The sequence below is a fragment of the Nelumbo lutea genome, chromosome 4, assembly GCF_056320005.1.
Source record: "Nelumbo lutea isolate HS-2025 chromosome 4, American lotus-T2T, whole genome shotgun sequence".
NCBI classification, from domain to species: Eukaryota; Viridiplantae; Streptophyta; class Magnoliopsida; order Proteales; family Nelumbonaceae; genus Nelumbo; species Nelumbo lutea.
The window spans coordinates 99,611,595-99,636,293 of NC_142687.1; the positions used below are offsets into that span (position 1 = coordinate 99,611,595).

Below are 24,699 nucleotides of genomic sequence, written 5' to 3' on the forward strand. Positions count from 1 at the left end.
ATATTATTTTATTATATACATATTTTAAAGAAAATATAAATTAAGAGACTTGAACCTGGTCATTTACTTTAAATGTGTGTATATATAAACCTTTCCCTTCTCCAATTCTATGCCTGATCCAGTTTTCTAAACATTGATGAGGAATACTGAATACAAAGCCATTTTTTTTATAAGCAGAAATACAAAGCCATTGAGTCAGCTGATTTGTTCTAACAAATAGAAAATCACCATTAACAACTGATCATTGGAAATGCCCTCCAAATCTACAAAGCAGCATCAATATTGATTTTTAAAGAGCCCAAGGTGGAGCTTGCCATTGAATGCATGGAACGTTCAATAGTAGAAGTGATATATTCTCAGTCTCCCAAGCCCGTGTAGGATATGGTCTAAACGAGTATGTGCTTGCATGATATATTCTGTCTCCCAAGCCCGTGTAGGATATGATCTAAACGAGTATGTGCTTGAATGATTATTTTCATTGGATTAAATATTTATTTTTTAAAAAAGTAATCATTTCGCGCAAACCAAATGGTTTGTATGAGAAGGCTCCTCGTAATAACAACCAACCATTCTCCTTGTTAGCATTTTCTTCATCCCTACTCCACCATAAATCAATAGAGTTTACCACATCTGAAAATCCATGATGTACAGGACAGAACTGCAGACAAGAACCATACCAAATTGGTTGTATATAAGGCTTTTAAAGTCGAATCGGACTGTTTTCAGGTCTCGAGTCAAACCGTCCGACTGTTTGAATAAAATGGACAGTCTGTTTTAACAAAAAAACAAAAGGAAAAGAAAAAACAATTCTAGAGTAAAACAGAGCTGGTCACCTAGGGCAGAGCTAGGATTTAATGTTAGGGGGTCAAATACTAATGAACATAGAGTAGGGGGCTCCGTCCCTGTGATCATCTGACCGGTTCTCAGTTTTTCCAATATAACCGCTTGATTCGGTCCATTTTTAAAAATCATAGTTGTATAGAAAAAGACCATATCACCAACATTTCCACATATATATTAAGCAATTAGTAGATTCAAATTCCATGAATGACTGTAGATTGGTTCTAGTAGGTAAGATATTTTGGACACATTTCCAAAAAAAGCATTTGACAGATGAGGGAATCAAATTCAATTTCCACAGATGGCGCCATTGCATATCTCCATGTAGTAAATTGGATGTGGATCGGAACCACTAGGTTTGTAAGATTGAAATAATTTAATACATGAAATAGGTTGTAAAATTACTGAACAGATAACCCATTGCAGCTAATCTTTCTAGTTTTTAATTTAAAAGTTTTCATTTCACCATTTTACTTTTACACTTGCAGAACCACGTAAAACAATATACCTCATATCATACCTAACAATTGGACGTCACTAACTTCGTCGTTTTCTCTGTCTGGGTTTCCCTTTCTTGTTTTGTTTTTGGTATATAGAAGTTTTGATGCTTGGCGAAACCTCTCTCCCTTTCTCTCCGTCGTTAAAGTTTTTTTTATTCAATTTTAATTCTTAAACTTTGTATTTGTTTATTTAATGAGTATTTTGGTAGAAGTTGTGATGCTTGACGAAACCCCTCTCTCTCTCTCCGTCATCATTAAAGTTTCTTATTTTTTATACAATTTTAATTCTTAAACTTTGTATTTGTTTATTTAATGAGAACACCTTTAAATAATCCAATTTGCATGCTTGAACAGTTTTTCCCTTCTTTCTTCACCATATATTCATTGTTAATCGATCTGTTCTTCGTTTTAATTAATAAACTCCATTACTTCTTATTATAGTACCAACTAGAAGAGACCCATGCTTGCGAAGCACAGGTTGGGTGAGTTTAAGAGCTTCATATTTAATATTTTATTTTTAAAATAAAAAAAAAAAACTATAAAATTCTAAAGAGGTTGAAAAGCAATTATAATCTACGTGGACAACTGCATTTTACAATTAATGTGATATAGAATGGGTTAATGGATTAATTGGACTGATGTATGTTCTGATTGGACTGCAACAACTATAATCAAAGATATTATAATGTTAGAGGAGTTTATCAGAATTAGAAAATATTTATTTTTATTCCTAGATTTGAATTAATGGATTAATTGGGGCCCTCCAAACAGAATCAGTTTTGAACATGGTCTTACATAGAGCTTTCTTTCATATAAAATGATTTCAGTTAATAGACCCTTTCACATGATCTGTAGACAATTAGTCTATTCCATCTCCACCGATCTGAACTTTTTTTTAATAACTTCAAACATTTCATGTGCACATAATGTATGTTCTTTCTCTATCACCTTCTAAGTAGGTGAACCATCATGTGTCCCACTATATTGTTTTCCACAAAAAGAAGGATAACTTTTTTTTTTCTTTTAAGCAGTTGATCACCCACCATTTCTCACTTAATTTCTTTCATCTGATTTTATTATTATTTGTTATTTTTCTTTTTTGTTATTATTACTATTATTATTCATTATTCATTTTTTTTATTTTCATTTTTATTTTAATTTTTTATTGTTGTTGTTACTTGCTTCATGATTCTATACAATTAAGCCATGACTGATGAGGTATATTTCAAATTCAGATTTATTCCTTACATCAGTCTCACAGTCACATCTCATCAGAAACAGCTCAGTTCCCATGAATAATAATATACAAATATGCAACTAAAACATACTTTGAAGTTGGTGTGAAGAATGCAATGTGAGGAACAGATCTGAACTCCATTTCAAACTTACAGCTCGTGGCTGATATCGTTGGATTAGAATATATCATTGTTTTACCAGTACATTGATATCAACCCAAATGGATGCTTATATTTTATTAAGAGGAATCTTACATAAGGTGCTAGTAGTGACTAAAAAGTGGTAGTAATACATGCAAGCATCAACATAATGATCTTATTGACAAAATAAAATAATACTTTTATATAAATAAGAAGAATATATTTAAAAATATTTATTTATTATTCAATCCTTTATTCAAATGTTAATTATGGAGTTTTGTGTTTGGTTAATTTGATAGAAAATAAGAAAGAAACAAAAGCCGAGGGAAAGATTTTAACAATATAAAATTCTTTATTTTTTTTTTCAAATCTTGACTTTAAATGGTGGCATTTGACAAGTTTGGAAGACAAAAAATTGGTCTCTTTCTATTTATTAACCAAAAGATGGAAGGACTGGTCGGCATGTGCATTGAAAAACCCAAAAAGACCCAAAAAAAAAACAATAGAAAAGAAAATTAAGAAAATACAGCAAAATTATAGAAAATTATAAAGAAAAATGAAGAAAGTACAAAAGCTAGCAAGAAAAATATAAAAGAATATATAACTTTAAACAGGTATTTTCATAATTTTTTCTTTAACATTAAGGCCATTAACGGAGATTAACTAAGGTTGCATTTGAATGCGGCGTAAAAGCAAAATTACACCCATGAAAATCGATTTAAAGTTATAAACTGTTATAAATTGGAAAGTATAATTATCGGTATAAATATTTACATGGCTTTTATCAAAATTTTATTTACATCGATTATTAATATAAAGCAGAAAATAAATAAAGTTTTACATTGATTTTAGATATTTAGGCGAGTTTGGAAACGATGTGAATAAGTGTGAATGTAAATATGAAGAGTGTAACACAGGTCCATATAAATTATAAAGTTGGGTTAGTTTTGTACCAACAAATTTATTTTCTTACCAAATAGACTTTTAGTTGTAATGGATGTAAATATGAATTTCAATAAAACATACGCTTTTTTTTTATCAAAAGCCCATTTGAATGCAATTCACAGGCGGGGCTTTGGGCATGACTTACACTGTGTTAGGCTCAGGCTTTGGGCCAGGCCCTATTCAAAATTTGGCAAAAGCCAAGCCCAAGCCCGACCCATGAATAAACACAAATTTAATTCTATCATTTGTCAATGCATAAATGTAATGTTTCCAAAACAGGCAAAAGTGAACCAGAATGCAAATTTACCCTAAACCGGGATTTACACTCCATTTGCATCATTTTCAAGTGCAACTTTAACTACAATCCATGTTTACAACACAAACAAGCGTAGAGTAATGAAATCATAAGTGCAAATTTGTCTTTTTGACAGAATGAAAGTCATTAGAATTAAGAATCACTATCCCAAATTTCAGGCCTTCAGGGTGGTAATGATTAGACCTGTTCATGGGCCGGGTAGCTCGATGGGCCGGTCTGGCCCGACCCAATCTAAGTCGGGCTTAGACAAGATTCAGGCTCACAGGCTCGAGCTTGAGCCTAAAGTATCGCACCCAACTTTTTTCAAGTTGAGCTCAGGCTTTCTCAAAAAAGCTCGGCCCAAGCTCGAGCCCGACTTGATAATGTATTATATTAATAAAAATATATTTTATAATAAAAAAGTATATATATAATATATTTTTCTTGAGACTTTTTTATTATTTTTTTAGGTTTTGAGGTTTTTTAATATAAATAAAATAGGTTTTAATTAAATTAAAAAAGAAAAAAAATCTTTTTTTTTTAATTTCTAACCTCGGGCTACTGAAGATATTTTGTTAACGTAGAGGAAAAACCCGGCCCGGCCCGCCCGTGAACAGGTCCAGTAATGATGCAATTGATGCTTTTTTGAGGGGTATATAGATAATTATCAAAATATTAGTTAGGGAAGGAAAAAATAATACAAAAAATTTACGTTACCAAGGATAAGACTATAAAAGCAGCCCAAAAGGTATGAACAAGGAAGAGAGGTACCAGAGATCACAGTTCGCCTGGTTGTTCACGTCTCTTCTCTCGCTCTTCTTCTCTTCTATTCATACATTTAACTCATCTGATCTGCTTTATAATCGTAAAACTTCTGCTAAAATATCACAAAAAGTCTAGATATTTAGCTTTGATTTCATGAGAAAGATCAGATATTTTCGGTAGAATAAGCCGATTCCCGGCGTCATTCGTCGAATTAAGGCGAGGGTTCCCGACGATCAAAGATCGGTGCGTTCGTAGCTGTGTTTATCCGCATGAGCTGGTTCGTGAAGCTGGGGATTTCTTCGAATTCAAGTCACTTCATTACCTGTCTCTTGATTTTTATCCTCCATTATTCGCCTCAGTTGCCTCCTGCCTTGTTTAAATTTGAGAAGCCATTGGAGCCTAGGTTAAATCCAGAACGATCTTTACAATATGGAGTCCGACAATCAGAGTAATCGCCAATTGAGAAGAGGTTGGTTCGAATTTTTTATTTTATTTTCTCGATTTAATCTACATGATTGTGATTATGTTCTGTTTTCCGGTGGAGCCTCTGTTATTTTTTCTGCTTTCTTGGTTTGCTTTGATACTCAGTACCTGATTGTTCTTAAAAATCTTGTTTTGATCTTTGATTTCCTTCCCTCTTCCTTTTCTTCTTCTCCTCTCAAAATCGAAACATGCAATTTGACACGCAACGCAATACTGCTATAATGCTATTTGACAGCGTCTGAACTGCTTTTTGTTTGTTTCATGGTTGATTCCTTCTTCAGCATACATGCATATAGATATAAGTGCTCATACGATGTATATAATTATAGACATTTTGGATGTGCATTGCATGCACATACTGTAGCTTTATTTACTATGTAAAAGTAAATACATACATAAATGGCATACTTACATGTCATTATTCATCCATACACACACATGTGCGACATGCATTATCGTACTCTCATGCAGTCATGCTTTAGACATGAATAGATTCCGGGGTTAATAACACGCTGTACTTTCAACAGGCGTAGTTGGAACCTTTAGAAGACGACAATGGCTTTTTTGCGACCACTGACAACATTGCTTTGTTGGATTCCACACACCTACACGCACTTGAGAAAAAATAATAATAAAAAACGTAGAAAATTTAAGTTGCTTTTTAGTTTTCTTTGAACTTCCTGCACTACTCTCTATCTCATTCAATAGTAGGGTATCCATATTCAAGCATATTCATTCTTGATTCTAAAAGTTTTGATGGTATCTTGATCTGTGGCTGCGGGTTATGGAGCTTGCGTACACCTTATTGCCTTGTTGAAGGTTGACGTTGAATACTTTGATCCTTGGATCGTTCATGTGTATGGTCTTCCTGCCCACATCAAGATTCAAGAACATGTCACTTAGTGCATTAAAAACATGCAGAGGTAGTAGTTTTTCCATGTGGAGGGATGGCTCAGAATACCACAAGCGACCATATATTATCTTTTTCTGCCAGTCACGTATATGGTTTCCTTGGTCACATTACCTGCATGTCCACCAAATTTTAGTGTATATATCATGTCTTTACACCTTGACTAGCTTTGCCCATTCTATTTTCTGTTGAATAGCTGCGTTTGATCTTCCCTTACAAAAACTAGCCCTTGATGGTTATGAATTCTTTTAATGGAAATGAGGGTTAAGATAGTTCCCTTGTGGCGGGGAATAATGGATTGACACTTGTCAACCTTGCCAACCCTGCCTAATAAAAGAACCTGGGCTGCCATGGAAATAAACATTTTCATATTTAATTGTTTGGAAAAACGTGTCGTAGCATTGATGATCCCAAGAAGGTAATGTTGTTTTCATATCTGCTATAAATATTTTCAGTATTCTTAATTCATAATCATCATCATCATTTAAGCCTTATCCCAACTGTAAGGGTCGGCAGTCGGCTACACAAATCCTGTTTTGCTAGTCCATTCTGTTTGATGTCATATCCATTGTTAATTTTTTTTGGTGCTTAAATCATTTCTTACTACTACCCGGTTCCTTTTCGGTCTATCTTCTGTCCTTTTAGTTCCCTCAACTTGTAACAAATCAAATCTTCTTACAGATGTTGTGGATAGTCTTCTATACACATGACCAAACCATCTTAGTCTATTTCTCTCATTTTATCACCTATAGGAGTTAACTCATAAGTTCCTATGAATGCCTTCATTTTTAATCCTATCCTTCCTAACTTTTCCATCCATCCATCTCAGCATACACATTTCTACCAATCCCATGTTTTGGACATGTTTCTTAAGTGCCTAACACTTGCATACAACATAATTGGCCTTACAATTGTTTTATAGAATTTTCCTTTTAATCTAAGTGGTCTTCATCTATCACATAAAACTGCAGATGCACCCCTCCATTTTGCTCATCTTGCTCTAATTCTATGGGTTATTCCTCCTTAATCTCTCTCTTGTTATAAATTATTGAACCAAGGTATTGAAAAAAGTCACATTGAGTTATCTATTGGTCTTCTATCTCAAGTGTACCCTGATTTGTACTCCTTGTTCTCAAATTTACATGTCATATATTTTATTTTAGTCCTATTTAAAACTTCTTGTTTCTATGTTGTAAAGAGACTGGACTGAATGGGCCCTAGCATCTTCTCTTGTAATATCTTTTCTTTTATTGTTGGCTAATGGTCCTCTCTTAATGAGTCTGTTATTTCTTTTTTGTTTAATCTCTTTATGTTACTGCCTAGCTGGCCGCCCACTTAAGGGTATTCTCGTCATTACTCTAACTTTAATTCTTAATAAAAAAGGGTTAGAGGAGACAGGAGAGAGGATTCAATTTCTTCTTCTTCTTCCTTCTCTTTTTGCCATCTTCTTCTCTTGTATTGCTCTCTTACTTCTCTTCTTCTTTTTTCTTCTAATCTTCAAATTTACACCTAATATTTGAGGACTGATTTGCATCTTGGTATCAGAGCAGGTCTATATCTTCCTTTTCCTTTTCCTCTTTTCCCATACACCCTTAGGTTAAGAGAATGTATGGAGAGATAGGTTTTCTATAGTACAGAGGATCCTGGCCTAGTTGGTAGAGGGTTTGGAGAGTTTAAATCTGCTGGATATTGCCAAGAAGCGGTGTTGTTCTGTGGCTGCCCAAAACCCTAGCCGATTAGAGATTTTTGAAGGTACAGGTAAAGGTGAAGCTTGGGTGTGGCGCTCTGTGCTTGGGAGGTGTCTTGTGACTCCTAAAGGAGGGTGGTTCAGGTTTGGAAGAGATTGGGAAGGTCTGGTAGGAGCGGATGCATCTTCTCTCTTTCTCCCCAACAACTAGACGGAGTAAAACCCTAGTTTTCAAGCATCTGGGTTCTGGTTTGACTTCAAGTAAGTTTATACAGACAAAATTTCTGGTTCTTTGATTTTCGTTTGATTAATGGAGCCATACGGAAGTGAGTTCAAGCAAGTGCTGGTTTCAGGCCTTGGCTCGGTAGATTCCGTTTTGACTGGTGTAACCACAATCAAGCTAGATGGGACAAATTATCTTGCTTGGCCATAGTCTATAAGAATTTGTCTGTAGTAGAGGAACACTCGGGTACTCACAGGTAGTAAAGTGAAACCCAAAGAGATAGACCCTGAATTTGAAAAATGGATGCAAGAGAACTATACTGTCATAGGATGGTTGGTCAATTCTATGCAACCTCATATAAGTCAGCATTATCTCTGGATGTCTTCGGCTAAGGAGATATGGGACAGTGTTACTAAGATCTATTCATAGAAATTGAATGTAGCCAGAGGATATAAGTTGAAAAGTGATGTGAAGAACTTAAGACAGGGGGAGAAGAGTGTAGCAATCTACTACTCTATACTGAAATCCCTATGGCAAGAAATTGATGTTATGGAAACAATTGTATGGGAGAGTAAGAATGATGCTGAAATGTATAGGAAGTTGGTGGAGAGAAATAAGGTGTTTGAATTTTTCACTGGACTCAACCCTGGGTTTGGCATCATTAGGCAAAATATCTGGCTAGAGATGAGGTTACTCTTTCACAGGCATATGCTATGATAAGTAGTGAGGAGAGTAGGCGACAAGTTCAGTTGCAGGGTCCACCTACAGAACACTTTGCACATGCAGGAATAAAGCCAAAGGGTTCTACTGAGAAAAAGGAGCAGATATGTGAATATTGCAAGAAATCAAGGCATACAAAGGACACTTGCTGGAAGCTTTATTTTGAGCTTCTCCTTGATAGGTCTCTAAGAAGGGCAGTCAGGTAGGAAAGCCTAAGACAGCTAAGGTATGAAGGCAGATTTTGAAAAGTATGGGAGGCTCCTAAATCACTTGGAAGCTACGGTATCTTCATCTCACCCTTCCAACAACACATCATCTTCATCAGCATTTGCTCACTCAGGTATTCGTGCTTCTGCAAATCATGCTTCAATTTCAGGTAATCATAAAATCTCTTAGATTATTGATTCCGGTGCATCAGACCATATGACCAACCTGTCTAATCTCTTCTGCTCATACCACCTTCTCTCTGGCAAAGAGAAAATATCCCTTGTTGATGGGTCTCTTGCTCCCATCTCTAGTAAAGGAGATATAAAGACTTCTGACACCCTTTATTTATCCTCTGTCCTTCATGTCCCTAAACTTAACACAAACCTTTTATCTGTTTGTTGCTTAACTAAATCCATGAATTGCAGCATAACCTTCTTTCCCACTTATTGTGTTTTTCAGGACCTGTAATCTCAGAGGATGATTGGGAGTGGCCATGAGGCGAATGGATTATACTTGCTGGACACACTGGATCGAGCTTTGGGACCACCTCATGGAGTTGCCTTAGAGTCAGTTTTGTCAGAGTCTGTTAACAAAATTTTGTTATGTCACTTTCGATTTGGTCATTTGTCATTTTCTGCTTTGAGTCATTTGTTTCTAAATATGTTTAAGGGAGTGTCTTTATCGAGTCTTCATTGTGAGTCGTGTGAACTGGCAAAGCATTGTAGACATTCCTATTCAGTAAGCAATAAAGGATCTTTCTCCTTTTCATATCGTTCACCCTGACGTGTGGGGGCCATATCATTTGCCAACTATGGGGGGTTACAGGTACTTTATCCTTTTTATTGATGACTATTCGCGTTACACTTAGATTTATCTCATGAAATCCAGGGATGAAGTACCAGCTATTGTGCAAAAATTTCATGAACTCATCCTCACCCAGTTTAACACTCGTATCAAAATATTCTGTTCTGATAATGCTAAGGAGTAATTTGAGAGAACCCTCTCCACCTATCTTGAAACTTTTGGGGTTATTCCTCAAAGTTCTTGTTCCTACACTCCACAACGAAACGGGGTGGTGGAAAGGAAGAACAGACATTTGGTTGAAGTTGCCAAATCCCTCTTGTTTGCATCCCATGTTCTTATAAAATTTTAGGGAGATGTTGTTCTTACTACTACTTTTTTTATCAACCGTATGCCCTCCAGGGTCCTTGACTTTAAAACCTCCTTTAGCATTCTCTTCCCGGATGAGGATATATTTTCTCTTCCTCTCCGTGTTTTTGGGTGCACTTGCTATGTATATATTCACAGTCATCAAAGGCATAAGTTTGAACCTAAGGCTCATAGATGTGTTTTTTTGGGATATGCTTCCACGAAGAAGGGATATTGTTGCTTTGATCCAGTTCGTGGCATCCGTTTTGTATCTCGGGATGTCACTTTTGCTGAGTTGACTCCTTTCTTTAGCATTCCTCCTGAGGGGAAGAAATTTGAAGAACCCTTTGCTATGTCTTCAGCTGTTCCTCCTCCCATTCCTCTTGAGTCCTATCATGAGGTGTCCACTTCTACCACCGGACCTACCTCTGATATTCCTATTCCTCCTCCACCTCATTCTCCTATAATTCCTCATCCTGTTCTCCAAAGGTGGTACCAAAGGCAGAGATTCAGACATGGGCAGGTTGTTTCCACCCCTTCAGAGGAGCCTCTTGCTCCTCCCAACATTCCTGAGGTAACAGATCAGCCTTCTTCTGACCCATCTACCGCTTTCCTAGACCTTGACCTTCCTATTGCTCTCCGCAAGGGCAAGCGGAAGTGTACAACCCATTGTATCTTCAAACACCTGTCTTACAGCCTTCTCTCTCCTTCCTACTACTATTTTCTTGCATTTGTTTCTTCCCATGAGATACCCAGGTCCGTATCGGAAGCCTTATCTCAACCTGAATGGAGGGATGCTATGATGGCTGAACTGGATGCTTTGCATAAGAACCATACTTGGGATATTGTTGACTTTCTTGAAGGGAAGGAACCAGTGGGTTGTAAATGGGTTTTTACCATTAAATGTCACTCTGATGACTCTATTGAGAGGTTTAAGGCTAGGCTGGTTGCTAAGGGCTACACTCAAATGTATGGCATTGACTATCTTGAGACATTTGCTCCAATCGCTAAGATGACCTCAGTCAGGGTTTTGTTATCTCTAACCGCTACTTTTGATTGGCCTCTACACCAGTTTGATGTTAAAAATGCCTTCTTAAATGGTGACCTGCATGAAAAGGTCTACATGTCTTTGCCTCCAAGGGTGTATGGGAAGGAAATGCAAGGCAAGGTGTGTAAACTGCAAAAATTTATTTATGGTCTCAAATAGTCTCCTCGGGCTTGGTTTGAGAGGTTTAGGGCTGCTCTTGTCTCCTTTGGCTATACACAAACTCAATCTGAGCATACCTTGTTCTTGAAGAGAAATGGCTCTCTGGTGACCTTCTTGATAGTTTATGTTGATGATATTATGGTCGCGGGTAATGACACTCAAGAGGTTAGTAAACTAAAAAGGTTTCTCAACTTTGAATTTGAGATCAAGGATTTGGGAGATCTTCGGTATTTTTGGGGCATTGAAGTTGCTAGATCTAAGGATGGTATCTTCATTTCTCAGTGTAAATATGTCCTTGACCTCCTTGCTGAGACTAGTAAAATTGGAGCTAAACCAATCTCCACTCCTATTGATCCTAATCATAAGCTTTCTCCTACAGATGGTGAGCTTTTATCTGATAAGGGGGTGTTTCAGAGACAGCTTGGGAAGTTGTTATATCTTTGCATGACTTGGCCAGATATTTCCTAAGTGTTATTAGTCAATTTATGCATTCTCCCAGAGATACTCATTTAGCTGCTGTAGAAAGGGTTCTGTGTTACTTGAAAGGTACTCTAGGGAAAGGTATTCTGTTTGCTAAACATGGACACGTGAAGCTGGAAGCTTTCACTGATGCTGATTGGGCAGGATGTATTGATGATAGGAGATCCACCTCAGGTTATTGTGCTCTGGTGGCTGGGAACATTGTGTCATGGAGAAGTAAGAAACAGTCTGTAGTTGCTAGATCCTCAGCTGAAGCAGAATACAGGGCAATGGCGCATGGTGTGTCAGAGTTGCTGTGGCTACGATCCCTTCTAGAAGAATTGGGGGTTGACTACGAGAAGCCAATGATGCTCTACTGTGACAACCAAGCAGCTATCAACATTGCACATAATCCTGTTTAACATGACAGAACTAAGCACATTGAGGTTGATAGACATTTTATAAGGGAAAGAGTTTCCTCAGGAGAAGTTTGTTTGCCATTCATCACATCAGACGAGCAATTGGCTGATATCTTGACCAAGGGAGTTCCAAGAGGGAAAATGACACACTATATAAGCAAGTTGGGCATGACTGACATCTATGCTCAGCTTGAGGGGGAGTGTAAAGAGACTGGGCCGAATGGGCCCTAGTATCTTCTCTTGTAATATCTTTTCTTTTATTGTTGGCTAATGGGCCTCGCTTAATGGGTCTGTTATTTCTTTTTTGTTTAATCTCTTTATGTTACTGCCTAGCTGGACGCCCACTTAAGGGCATACTTGTCATTACTCTAACTTTAATTCTTAATAAAAAAGGGTTAGAGGAGACAGGAGAGAGGATTCGATTTCTTCTTCTTCTTCCTTCTCTTTTCGTCATCTTCTTCTCTTGTATTGCTCTCTTATTTCTCTTCTTTTTTCTTCTAATCTTCAAATTTACACCTAATATTTGAGGACTGATTTGCATCTTATGTCATTTGTCCATTAGTTTAATTTTGCATTTAATCCTTTGTTAGTTTAATCAATTAAAATGATGTCATCAGAAAACAGCATGCACCATGGGACCTCCTCCTAATTATGTTTAGTCACTATTTCCATGATTAGTGCAAATAAATAAGGGCTAAGTGCTGATTTTTGGTGAAGGCTTATCGCAATTTTAAAATCTGATGTCTCTCTCTTTGTAATTGTAAGTTTTTTTATAAAAATTTTCTTTACGTTTGGAATTTTTTAGACTAATCCTTCTAAGTTTTCCCAAAATTGTCTTTTGATGTTTTCTTCTAAACCCACGTGTGGTGCATAAGCACTAATTTTATGTTAGTTATTTATTTACCTAGAAAAAGCCTAATTAAAATTATTATATCTCCAATTCTTCTAACATTTACAATTCCATTTTTTAGATCCTTATCTCTACTATTATTGCTACTCCATTTCTATTATTTACTTCTCCTTTGTACCATAATTTGTAGCCATCAATTTCTTTAGTTTTTTTGTCCTTCCATTTAGTTTCTTGTAAGTATGCAATATTAACCATTGTTCTCTTTATACTGTCTATCAATTCCCTAGTCTTTTTTTATTAATGTTTCTGCATTCTAAGTAACTGAACGAAGTTGTGTCTCTTGGGTTAGCTTCTTAACCCACCTTCACCCAAAAGGATGCATGAACCCTTGTCTATTTAACACTACAGCTAGGCATTGTTCTGGTGGGTCACTTGGGGGCACCATTCTACCAAACCCTTGCCCATTTGACACTACACTTGGGTTAGGATGCAATGTGTCATTTCAAGACAACACCCTAACATAAGCACGAAAAGACAAATCAGGATCCATGTTCATGAGAGTTTCGCAAAAGTTTTAGTTCCAGCTGTCAAACAATGCAACCCTCCTCCTTTTTCTAGGCTTGGGACTGAGCATGAGGGTCCAATTTCTGCTCATGCATGGCCAGGCTGGTATTCAGGCTTAGGCAGCCCAGTGTCAGGGTACTCCAAAATCAACCTGATTTAGTAAACTGCCTATCAGATATGTATATGTCCGAAAGGCACATCATCTAGGCACATCTCATGCAATAACTGAAGCATGCAACGAGGTGACTCTAACTGATGTATTGAGAAGCTATCAGTAGCTGTATCCAGATTTGAAATAACAAAATAAAGCATCAGAACTTCCCCTCTTTCCCTCTTTCCTTCTTCATTCTCTTACCCACTTCTTTTATCTTCTCTGTAATTCTTCCATTTCAGGATGTTTGGGCCCCCTTGAAGCAGCTCCAGTTTGTATTTCCGTTATTGAATCCATTGTTGGTGCTTATCAAGCTCACACTGGCAGATTTATTTTCAGTATTTTTAATTGCATGATATTATTTGGAATTCTAAACAATGAGTTGCTGAGATAACTCTTTATGGTTGTAGGTTCATTTTTAGTTATCTTTTTCTAGTAAAATCACTTGAGAAATGAGAACAAAGTTTCTGTAGATTTTAAGGTTTTAACCAATTATAGTGTCTACAATTTAACCAGTAACTTGCTAAATTGCGTAAATTTTACATTAATTCCTTTTCTAACATCAGTATGCAATGCCTACTATTGATCTTTTTCACTGTCATAATAATGTGCCATGATAGTTAATTGGACTTGTAGGTGTTAGAGTAACTTTGCTTTCAAGTATTTGAAATAAAAAGAAGGGTCTACTATCATGGAACAATTCTGTTTAAAATTCTAAAGCTTCTTTCATGAGTTGGTTTTAGTAGTAAAAGATAATAATCATAACTTGAGATTACCTAGGTGTCTTCCAGCTAATGTGTATCTCCAACTATGTACACTTTTCATCCAGGAGAATTGGGAACTCAAACTACCATGCGATGATGAACAATGGCATATGTTTTCTAATTCCTTTCTGATTGTCAGACTGTTTGATCATGTAAAAGTCAAAAATTCTTTTGCCTTGTATTTCTACAAATCTAAGTTCAACTGTTCATATTCTTACAGCTGCTTGCAATTCAAATACTGGGAGAGGGCAACCCAATTCGCCCTCAGTCATCATTATAGGTGGTGGCTTTGCTGGAATTGCAGCTGCTCGTGCTCTCCATGATGCCTCCTTCCAAGTAAGAGCTGTCCCCTTGCTTTATCTATATCACACTACTATTTTGTTTCAATATACTCGCATGGGTATGTTACTACTATGATTAGAGATATGCGTAGATATTTTTCCTTTTCTTACCAACCTGATCCAACTTTTCTGACAGGTTGTCGTGTTGGAATCACGGGATAGAATTGGAGGTCGAATTTATACTGACTATTCATTTGGTTTTCCCATTGACTTGGGTGCATCATGGTATACTTCTCTCTCCTTCCCTTAAATGGTGCTTACTCACTATGACCTAATGATCTACACAACTTTTTTTTTTTTCTGTAAAATGTGGATATCGCCTGACAGGATATTGAACTTTGCATCATTGGTCATTATGCTCCAGGTTGCATGGAGTTTGCAAAGAGAATCCTTTGGCACCTGTGATTGGAAGACTGGGACTACCCCTTTATCGTACTAGTGGAGATAATTCTGTGTTGTATGACCATGATCTGGAAAGGTAATACATCAGCTTTACTTTGGTTTCTGTTGGTTTGTTCTCCTTCCTAGCCTTTTTCTTTTTAACTTGCATGCAAATGAGCTAGAACCATGGTAGAGGCCCTAAAGTTTGTATGAGTGTTTATTCATAACAAAGGAGAAGTTAAGAAGTCTTCTGTGAGAAGCAAATACCATTTATGTTAGAAGGAAAATTCTATAAAGCAGTTGTAAGGTCAACATTGCTGTATGGAGCTGAGTGTTGGGAAATCAAGAGACAATATGTCAAAAAAAAAAGTGTGGCAGAAATGTATATGTTGAAATGTATGAGTGGAAAAACTAGAATAGATAGGGCCAAAAATGAAGTCATTTGAAGGAACCTAGGAGTATCTCCAATAGGGTGATAAAATGAGAAAAGGTAGATTAAATCACTAAAATGTTTTCGCTAGGTGCATAGAAGACCATCTACAGCACTTGTAAGAAGAAACAATTTGTTGCAAGTTGAAGGGGATAGAAGGGCTTGGGGCAGACCGAAAAAGACTATGGTTGAAATATTAAGAAATGATGTAAGCACTCGTAATTTAGTGATGGATATGGCACTAAACACAATGGAATGGAAAACAGGAGTCATATAGCCAACCCCATATAGTTTGGAGTTGGGAAGGCTATGATGATGATGATCCATCTAGTAAATGAAAATGATGGTTGGAGTCTGTGTGATCTGGTTAGGATCCACAGTCATGCCTACAATTGGTTGATGCTTTGTTGATAACATTGTCTACTGTCATGTGTTAGGCACTCTGCACATTTCCATCTGGTGGATGGTTTAAATTTCATGATGTGCTATGATAAATGGTAGCACTAAGATGCTGATGGATGGGATGGATCCTAACTGATGTTGTTTGTCTATGTATTTCATTCTGCAGCTATGCACTCTTTGATACAGATGGAAATCAAGTTCCTCAAGAACTGGTCACAAAGGTTGGCGAGACATTTGAGAGCATTTTAAAAGAGGTACTTCTTCTGTGCATGTGTTTGTGTATAAGAAAAGAGAAGATACTTGTATCACTCTCTGGAGCAGATACAAACTTTCTAACAATGACAACCTTTTCTGGAAACCTGAAATATGAAAACGTTTATAAAGGTACTTTTATCATCTTCTGGCACTGATACAGTGTCCCGAAGGTGGCAACCTTTTCTCCTCTGGAAGCCTGAACATAAGTACTTCTCCCACAGCTTATTTTTTATATCACAAGCTTTTTCAATTTTCTTTTATGATAAACATGCAAGTTAGAAATTAAAGACAGATTTTATATGATAAATTTATTATAATAGACGTTTATTTTAGTCTCTTTCCTGGGGTGTTTTTTACCATCACTTAAGCTGCTAATGCATTATTGCTTTTATGTGATTGGTTATTTTCTTAAGGTTTGTACATTTGATGATTCCAGACATATAAAGTCAGGAAGGAGCATAGTGATGACATGTCTATACTCTGTGCGTTTTCAATTGTTTTTGAAAGACGACCAGATCTAAGGTTTTATTGATATAATAACCAATTATCCATTGGCTATAAGACATCTACTTTTCTTTGTAATTAAGAACATCCATGGAATTCTTTTGCAGGCTAGAAGGGCTTTCATATAAGGTATTGCAGTGGTACTTATGCAGAATGGAAGGTTGGTTTGCTGCTGATGCAGATACAATCTCACTTAGATGTTGGGATCAGGCAAGTCTTCTATGGACCGTGATAGTTTATAAGAATAATAACTTTATGCAGATTGTCTGCTTGGTTGATTGCTCTTAGCAGTCACCATTATGACAATTAGGCATATCACATAAAATCCTTATCTGGCGTTGTATTTAATTATATTATCTAATTAATAATGAGTGTAAAATTGTTAGTTAAAAAATGAATTATGTAACTAATATAAAATGGCTTAATTATAATTAAGTATAGTACTATATTGAAATGTTAAATTTTTTACTGTGTAATAAATATAATTAAATTCACATAAGTAAAGATGTTTGGCAGTTCAGGTATTGCTGAGGGTGAGTAGAAGGAAGTAGAGGAGAGAGACAAGATAAAAATGTTAAAAGCTACTACAGTTTTAGTAGTACAATATTTATGATATTTTTAGATTTAGTACTTATTAAATTCTAATTTCCTAAGGGACGGCTTGCTTTGACAATCCACAATATGTAGGTGTCACCTAGATGACTTGTCTATAGTGTTATTTGCAAAGATGTTTCATAGTCACGAACTGATGGTGGCTTAGTTGGTAAGTTCTCTGGTTTGTCGTAGCAGAGGCTTGGGATCAAATCTCACTGTAACCAAGGTTGGGTGGTGTTATGGGTATGGGGGATAGGCTACCCCCCATTGTGTAGCCTATGAAACAGAACCAAAAAAAAAGAAGGATGTTTCATGGCCAGAAATTTTGTGCTAAAAGCCTTTGGGAAAGAAAGAATATTATAATGCTTTGTTTTTGTCCCTCAAATTCTCATTATTTTTTATGCAAAATACAACTGTGTTTCATAGGCTACATTGTGTAGTGTAGCCTATGAAACAGAAAAAAAAAGGATGTTTCGTGGCCAGAAATTTTGTGCTAAAAGCCTTTGGGAAAGAAAGAAAGAATACTATAATGCTTTGTTTTTGTCCCTCGAGTTCTTTTGTTTTTTTATGCCAAATACAACTGTCTGTATTTTTCTCCTTTAGATATATATTGTTCTTTATACCTACTGCTGTCTACATGTAGAGAACTTGGTTTTATTTTAAAATTCCCCTTATCTTGTGCAAGGTTCAGAGTGCTGATACACCCTGACACGCGGAAGCAGTGTCCCAGTACTTCGAACTCACGCTTGATATTATTTTCACTGTTTTCAAAACCTTTTCAGAGGAGTTGGTCTAAGGCCTGCCTACCCCCTGAAATGGGTTTTGACCCCAAAAGACCTGAATTTTGCATATTGACAGGTCACTGATATGATACAATACGCCTGATATGGGGCGTATCGTGTCAAAATTCTGAACCTTGATCTTATGTAGAACTGAAATATTCCTATGCTATTGAGCAGGAGTTTCTAATTTAATAGGACAGACTCCATTTCAATCCACTGATGAAACACAATATGGGGTTTCTTGGAACAGAATAAATCAGCATCATCTTAATAGAACAGAATGGTGAAACAGGATTCATATAGCTGGCCCCATATGGTTGGGACAAGGCTTATGATGATGAGGATGATGGTGATGATGACGATGATGTTTGTGTGAAAAGGCACATGGCACTTGCCTTATTGGTCAAAGATCATACTATTGGCTAGAAATGTGCAAGACCAAGAGGCAGGTAGGAGACACCTATATTTCAGGAGTATCTGTTTGCTTTTGACTTGTACCATACTGATTTATACATACTGTATCTATGAGGATTTTGTCCACTTGAGACCCCTGCCTCAGAAAAGAAGCCTTGGTAGAGAAATGATATGGACTTTGTTCTTACAAACTATTCTCCTTTCATGTTTTCCTTTTCCTAAGGGTTCGTTTGGTTCATAATCAGAATCGGAACCAAAATCCTCCGTAATCGGAATCGGAATGGTCCATTTCCATAGTCTGTTTGGTTCAGACAGGAATGGGAATGAGAATTGAAATCAGCAGGAATGGGATTTCATTCCCAAGGGAGGGGCAGGGAATGGCCATTCCCTCAAATGGGGGAATATGGCCATTCCCTCAAATGGGGGAATGCCGTTCCAGCAGGAATGGGAATGGGATTCCGATTCCATCCAACCAAACGGTTGGAATCGGAATAGCTCATTCTGTTTCCGATTCCAGACCCCTATTCCCACGAACCAAACGGGGCCTATGTACTTTATTTTAAAAGGTTGACATATCATATGATCACATGAAAACCAACTTTGAGGTCAGTACTTGATAGAACTTGTTAGATTGACTCGTCTTATGCTAATTCCATAAAGAATGTCCTGAAGTTAAACTCCAAGAAAGAAAAACAGAAAAGTAATAAATATATATTAGAAGGCTTCCTGAACTATAAGATTAACTAGAAAATGCACGGAGTGAAAAAATACATACAAGATTCATTGATGCCTTTCATCATCTTATGAATCAAGTTTGCTGTTACTGCTACAATATAGGTTGTCTTGCATCTTGTGAGTTGATTTTATTCCTCTAACCAGTTTCACTCAAAACTGTCTTTCAAGATTATTGTTGGCTCTTTGAATGACAGACTAAGCTATTTGGGTTTTTCTTTCTGAAAGTAAGCACTACTTAGGTCCATACTGTTGAATGGTTCTTGGGAATTAGATCGTGGAGACCACTCAATGGGTGTGGACCCTAAGGAGTACGTTACTCGAGAGAACTCTTCAAATTTTGATGACGGTTCAATTGCACATTTGAGTTGACTTTTTTTTTTACCTTTCATACAGGAAGAACTACTTCCTGGTGGTCATGGACTTATGGTCCGGGGTTATCTTCCAGTTATAAACACCTTGGCAAAAGGACTTGATATCCGTTTGGGCCACAGGTATGAGTTGATTAATCGATTTAATGGTTTCGTGCTTTTTGGTTTATACTCTGCTGATGGTTTCTTCTAGCTGGCATTTTCTTATCCATGTCTTTTCTCTCAGGGTTACAAGAATTGCTCGACATTATAATGGGGTCAAAGTCACAGTTGAAGATGGTAGGACATTTGTAGCAGATGCAGCTGTTGTTTCTGTTCCCCTTGGTGTTCTGAAAGCCAATGCCATAGAGTTTGAACCAAGCTTACCAGAGTGGAAAGAGGAAGCCATAGCAGGTCTTGGAGTTGGCATAGAGAACAAGATAGTTTTGCACTTTGACAAGATCTTCTGGCCAAATGTTGAGTTCTTGGGAGTAGTCGCTTCTACTACTTACGGATGCAGCTACTTCCTAAACCTTCACAAGGCAACAGGTCATCCTGTTCTTGTTTATATGCCTGCAGGACAACTGGCCCAAGACATTGAGAAAATGTCTGATGAAGCTGCTGCTAATTTTGCATTCATGCAACTCAAAAAAATTCTTCCTGATGCTTCTGAACCGGTAAATTTGCTTTAAAATGTACCATTCATCAGATGCCTCTATAATTTGTCATTTATAGTCTCTCTCTCTCTCTCTCTCTCTCTCTCTCTCCCCCCCATTTGGAAATTAGTTTTGCATTTTCTGATAAAAATCTATACATAGATGGTTAAGGTTGTCCTGTTTAGTACATTTTTATCATGGAGATCTTGTGTCTTGGTTCTGAAATCCACCGTCTTTGCCAGATTTATATGGTTTGATTGCTTAAAAAGAAGTTATAGAAGGGTTGCTTTCCCTGATATGCAAATTTCTGAAAGCTCCCCAGTATAGGGTCAAATTGTTCATGGGTAATGCTTGGAAGGAATTCCAAGGTTAGGAAACAGTGAAGGTTGCTAACAACCTGCCTTTTGTGTTCACTTGAGTCTTTGCAAACGTCTAGTATTCAGTATGCTTAATTTTCTTCCTAGAGTATCTTTGCAAATATTTAATACCCCATCATGTGTTAATCAAACTGAATTTTCATCCTCCATTGCCACTATTAGTATTGAATGCCATTTAGGATAGTTCTAACATTCAAAACTTTGTTCCTGTGTGTTGCACAGATTCAATATCTTGTATCTCGCTGGGGAACGGATATCAACTCACTTGGAGCCTACAGCTATGATGCAGTAGGAAAATCTCATCATCTATATGAAAGGCTGAGGATCCCTGTGGACAATCTGTTCTTTGCCGGGGAAGCAACAAGTATGGCTTATCCAGGGTCGGTGCATGGAGCGTTCTCAACTGGACTAATGGCTGCTGAGGATTGCAGGATGCGTGTTCTGGAACGATATGGGAATCTGGATTTGTTCAACCCTGTCATGGGCGAAGAGATGGCATCTGTGTCTGTCCCACTTCTAATCTCCCGCCTGTAACCATCCCTCCGTCCATCTATGGCTATGCTACCTGGGTACAGACTGACTGAAACAACGTAACCACCTGGTTTTATATGGGGGAAATCATCAATTTTCCCCTTGGACTTTCCAACCTTTTGGTTATGTGTAAAGAACAGTCCCCCTGTGTTGCTTGCATGGTTTAGTTAGGTCTGGTTGTTGAACATAGCTATAATAGATAATGCATCTAGGTATGTTTAACTGAGTTAGCTCGAGATGAAGAGCCTAATAAGCGTGTAACTGCCAGAAATTTTGATTTCAAGGCAGGAAGAAAAATAGGTGCCCCGCTTCACTAGTGGGGATAGTGTGTATTCTTTCATGTTTGGCAAGTGGACTGCAATGCAGAATTTATATCAACAGGCGGTTTCTGTTTTGTTTGCTCTTCTCGTCTTGTTATGTAGAAAGGAATTCGGAGCCGTCATTATTCCCTTGCATGATACTCCCCAGCTCGGTTCTTTGAAGAAATTACGCCTCTATTATTATGAGGTAACATATGATGGCGTTAGCCTGCTGAAATTGCAAGATAGCGCAGGCTGTATAAAAGTGGTTCAGTACCAGCTACGATATTGAATTGGATCAGTCCAAAGTATTTATCTCAATCGGTAATTGAGTTATATTGGACTGGGTCCAATTGAATATTGACAGCCCTATGTGAAGGGGTCTTGTAAGTAAGCAAGAAATATGCAGAATGGGCGATGTAGCTGGATCGGGTTTGGATGCTAAGGTATGGTCCAGCCCATCTGGTCTCATCCAGGGCCATTATGCTGGTTCTAATTTTATTACCATAAAAATTTTATACTGATGGCCTCTTTTTTTTTTTTTTTGGATGTTGACAGGGGAAAAGTGGGATTTTGGTTCCCAATTGATACACCTATGTTCTTTTTTCAGATTCATGTGGGTAACATTCCCACATGGGGGAAGTTGTGAACACTTGGATGGGACAAAATTATCTTTTTTAATAATAATTTTTTATGACTAAAATGATTATTTTCTTATTTACGTAAGAAATAAAAGAACATGAATAAATACACTTATAGTTAATAAACACTTATCGGGGTAAATGCATTTACCAGAATTAACTTCCTGAAAAGCCAATGGGGTCTGAGAAGTAGTAGTTTGAATTCTCTAGGATCTATCTCAACATAAAATGAGATAGCACGCTTGAACATCTTATAGTTAATAAACAAAAGAAATCTGAAGGTATCAACATAAGCTTTCTAAACAAAATATGAATTAAATTGTAGACACATGAGCAAGGCTCTGGAATCTGGACTTGACCCCTGTAAATTCCTCGAAGACGTCTCTTACAAGTTATAAGCAACTATGGATTACAAGTGAAGATTAGAGTTGGGTCATTGATTTAAGAAGGGAAATTAAGAAATTTAGGAGAAGCTCAGCAGCTAGGGCAGAAAACAAACTACTTGACCCTAACAAATCACCAATGTTATAAAATGATATTATGGTATAAACCTGATGTGTGATTTCAATTTCTACCAAAAAAGTATGCTGTCAATGGATCTCGTGTAGGAGACCTCATGAACAAGAAAATCAGTTTGATTCTCTAATTCTGACCATCTAAACAGATCAACCTTTTACGGAAGCTGTTGCATATATTAACAATTCAACTAGGATCAAAAGGTTAAGCAATTGAAATTCTTATTTGTGTAAAAAAAAAAAATAGAACCTTAATTCAATACCTTGGATTGACAAGTACACATACTCGTCTCAATTGTTGGTGCCATTAAAAGTAATGGTTTGTTTTATTTTACGAGGACTTAAGCACCGGAAAATTAATCAAACAATATTAGCTTCATTGTATGTCTCACTAACACTGGGGAGTAACTGGGGTAGGCTTTTTCTTATATGAACATAACCCCTACACTAGATGTTCACTAATGCACATCATCAGCCTTCATTGTCCATTGTGCCCACCACGTTCCCCAATAGTATCAAAGCATGTCCCATTTAAGTGAATAGATACCTTAAATGTATACTTGATGCTCCACCAAACTTTCATAAATTTCCTTCATTCTTTTCTTTTTGTTTTAACATATGCAATTATCTTATCTTATCATTCAATATTACCATAAAATTCTTTTCTTAAATAACCCTCAGCACATTAATTTACCTTTTCATCTTCTCCCTTATGCTTCTCCTTCTATTAGTGGATGACTGATTTACCATTTCTTAATGATTCAACTCAACCCTGTCCCAACTATATGGGGTCAGCCACATGACTCTTGTTCCATTATAAAATTATGTTCAATGTAATATCCATTCTTAAATTATGATCCCCTAAATCATTTCTTACTGATTCAATTCATGCCCATTTACATTTGCCCCTAGGCCTTCTAATTCCTTCAACTTACAACAGATTGATTCTTCTTATTCTTATCGGTGCTATAAATGATCTTGTCCGCATGTGACTAAACCATCTTAATCTATTTTTCTTCATTTTATCATGTAACTAGTTTTTCGATTCATCCATTTCAACATCAACATTTTTGCACTCATTTTTTTCATATGTTTTGAGTTGTCCATCACATTCTTATATAGAACATAATTGGTCATATGGTCATTTCATAAATTATTTTTAGCCTAAGTGGCATTGCCCTAGCAAATAAGACTTCGGATGCACCCCTTCTATTTTCTCCACTCTAATTTTGTGCAAAAGCCTCCTTAATTTTCTCCTCGTTAAGGATTGTCGAGCGTAGGTAATGCAAGAAATCACATGGAGGTATCTTTTGGTCACCAATCTTAAGTGTGCCTTAATTTTCTTTTTCAGCCCTACTTATTTCAATACCTGTGCATAAGCCTGATTTGCATTTAATCCTTCTATAATTTTATCAAATAATATTAATTATGTCATTAACAAACTACAAGAACCATGACTTTTTGTTGAATGTATTTAGTTAAATCATCCATTTTTTTTAAGCCCAATGGCTAATTTCATTTCATTCAACAAACTACTCAGGGTACATAACAGAATGTAGAAAGGAGGGAGTGACAGACCAATTAGTGACCTTAGAGAAACTAAGAGCAAATCTTGCCACCTTGTGGGCGGCACATTTACACTGTTTTCAGGAAAAAAGAAACCAAGTAGTAACCAAAGCCACATAAGAGACCCAAGCACTCAGACATCGCTCTGTTAATACATCACACTGCTTCTGTATCAAGGACCAACAAGAGCTGAACCACATAATTAAAGTGCGTCGCCTTTGAAATGGACCTTACTCAAACCCAACTCTAGAGCAAAAAGAATGTTGTGGTTGAGCTTCAGATTCAATGTGGGAGCAAATCTAAACAGGGATTACTTGTACATAGATATACTTTCCATTATGATCTCTAAGTACCATGCCTGTCAGCAGCTTTGTAAGGGTTGATGGCCACATCTTATGGGATCCTCTGCATGGGC

General features: G+C 36.8%; 1 protein-coding gene across 2 annotated transcripts; it reads left to right on the top strand.

The window, feature by feature from the left end:
* The first annotated feature begins 4,707 nt into the window (after positions 1-4,707).
* On the top strand, positions 4,708-21,665 carry LOC148862170 (polyamine oxidase 2-like). Of its 2 annotated transcripts, none has more exons than XM_088984452.1 (10): positions 4,708-5,190; positions 14,735-14,850; positions 14,992-15,080; positions 15,220-15,333; positions 16,235-16,322; positions 16,760-16,845; positions 16,935-17,041; positions 19,750-19,843; positions 19,947-20,376; positions 20,955-21,665. In XM_088984452.1, the coding sequence occupies exons 1-10, from the start codon at positions 5,151-5,153 to the stop codon at positions 21,264-21,266; spliced, it is 1,476 nt and encodes a 491-aa protein (XP_088840578.1). In that variant the 5' UTR covers positions 4,708-5,150; the 3' UTR covers positions 21,267-21,665. The 2 variants fall into 2 exon arrangements, with proteins under 2 accessions (XP_088840578.1, XP_088840577.1); XM_088984451.1 differs by lacking the exon at positions 4,708-5,190 and adding an exon at positions 5,873-6,127.
* Positions 21,666-24,699: the final 3,034 nt, after the last annotated feature.

Bases quoted from the DNA above. Each gene is read 5' to 3' on its own strand.
- LOC148862170 (XM_088984451.1), top strand. From the start codon at position 6,058: ATGTGTATGGTCTTCCTGCCCACATCAAGATTCAAGAACATGTCACTT. The intron at 14,851-14,991 runs GTAAGAGCTGTC...CTTTTCTGACAG, and splicing joins TCCATGATGCCTCCTTCCAA to GTTGTCGTGTTGGAATCACG. The intron at 17,042-19,749 runs GTCTTCTATGGA...TCATACAGGAAG, and splicing joins TAGATGTTGGGATCAGGCAA to AACTACTTCCTGGTGGTCAT.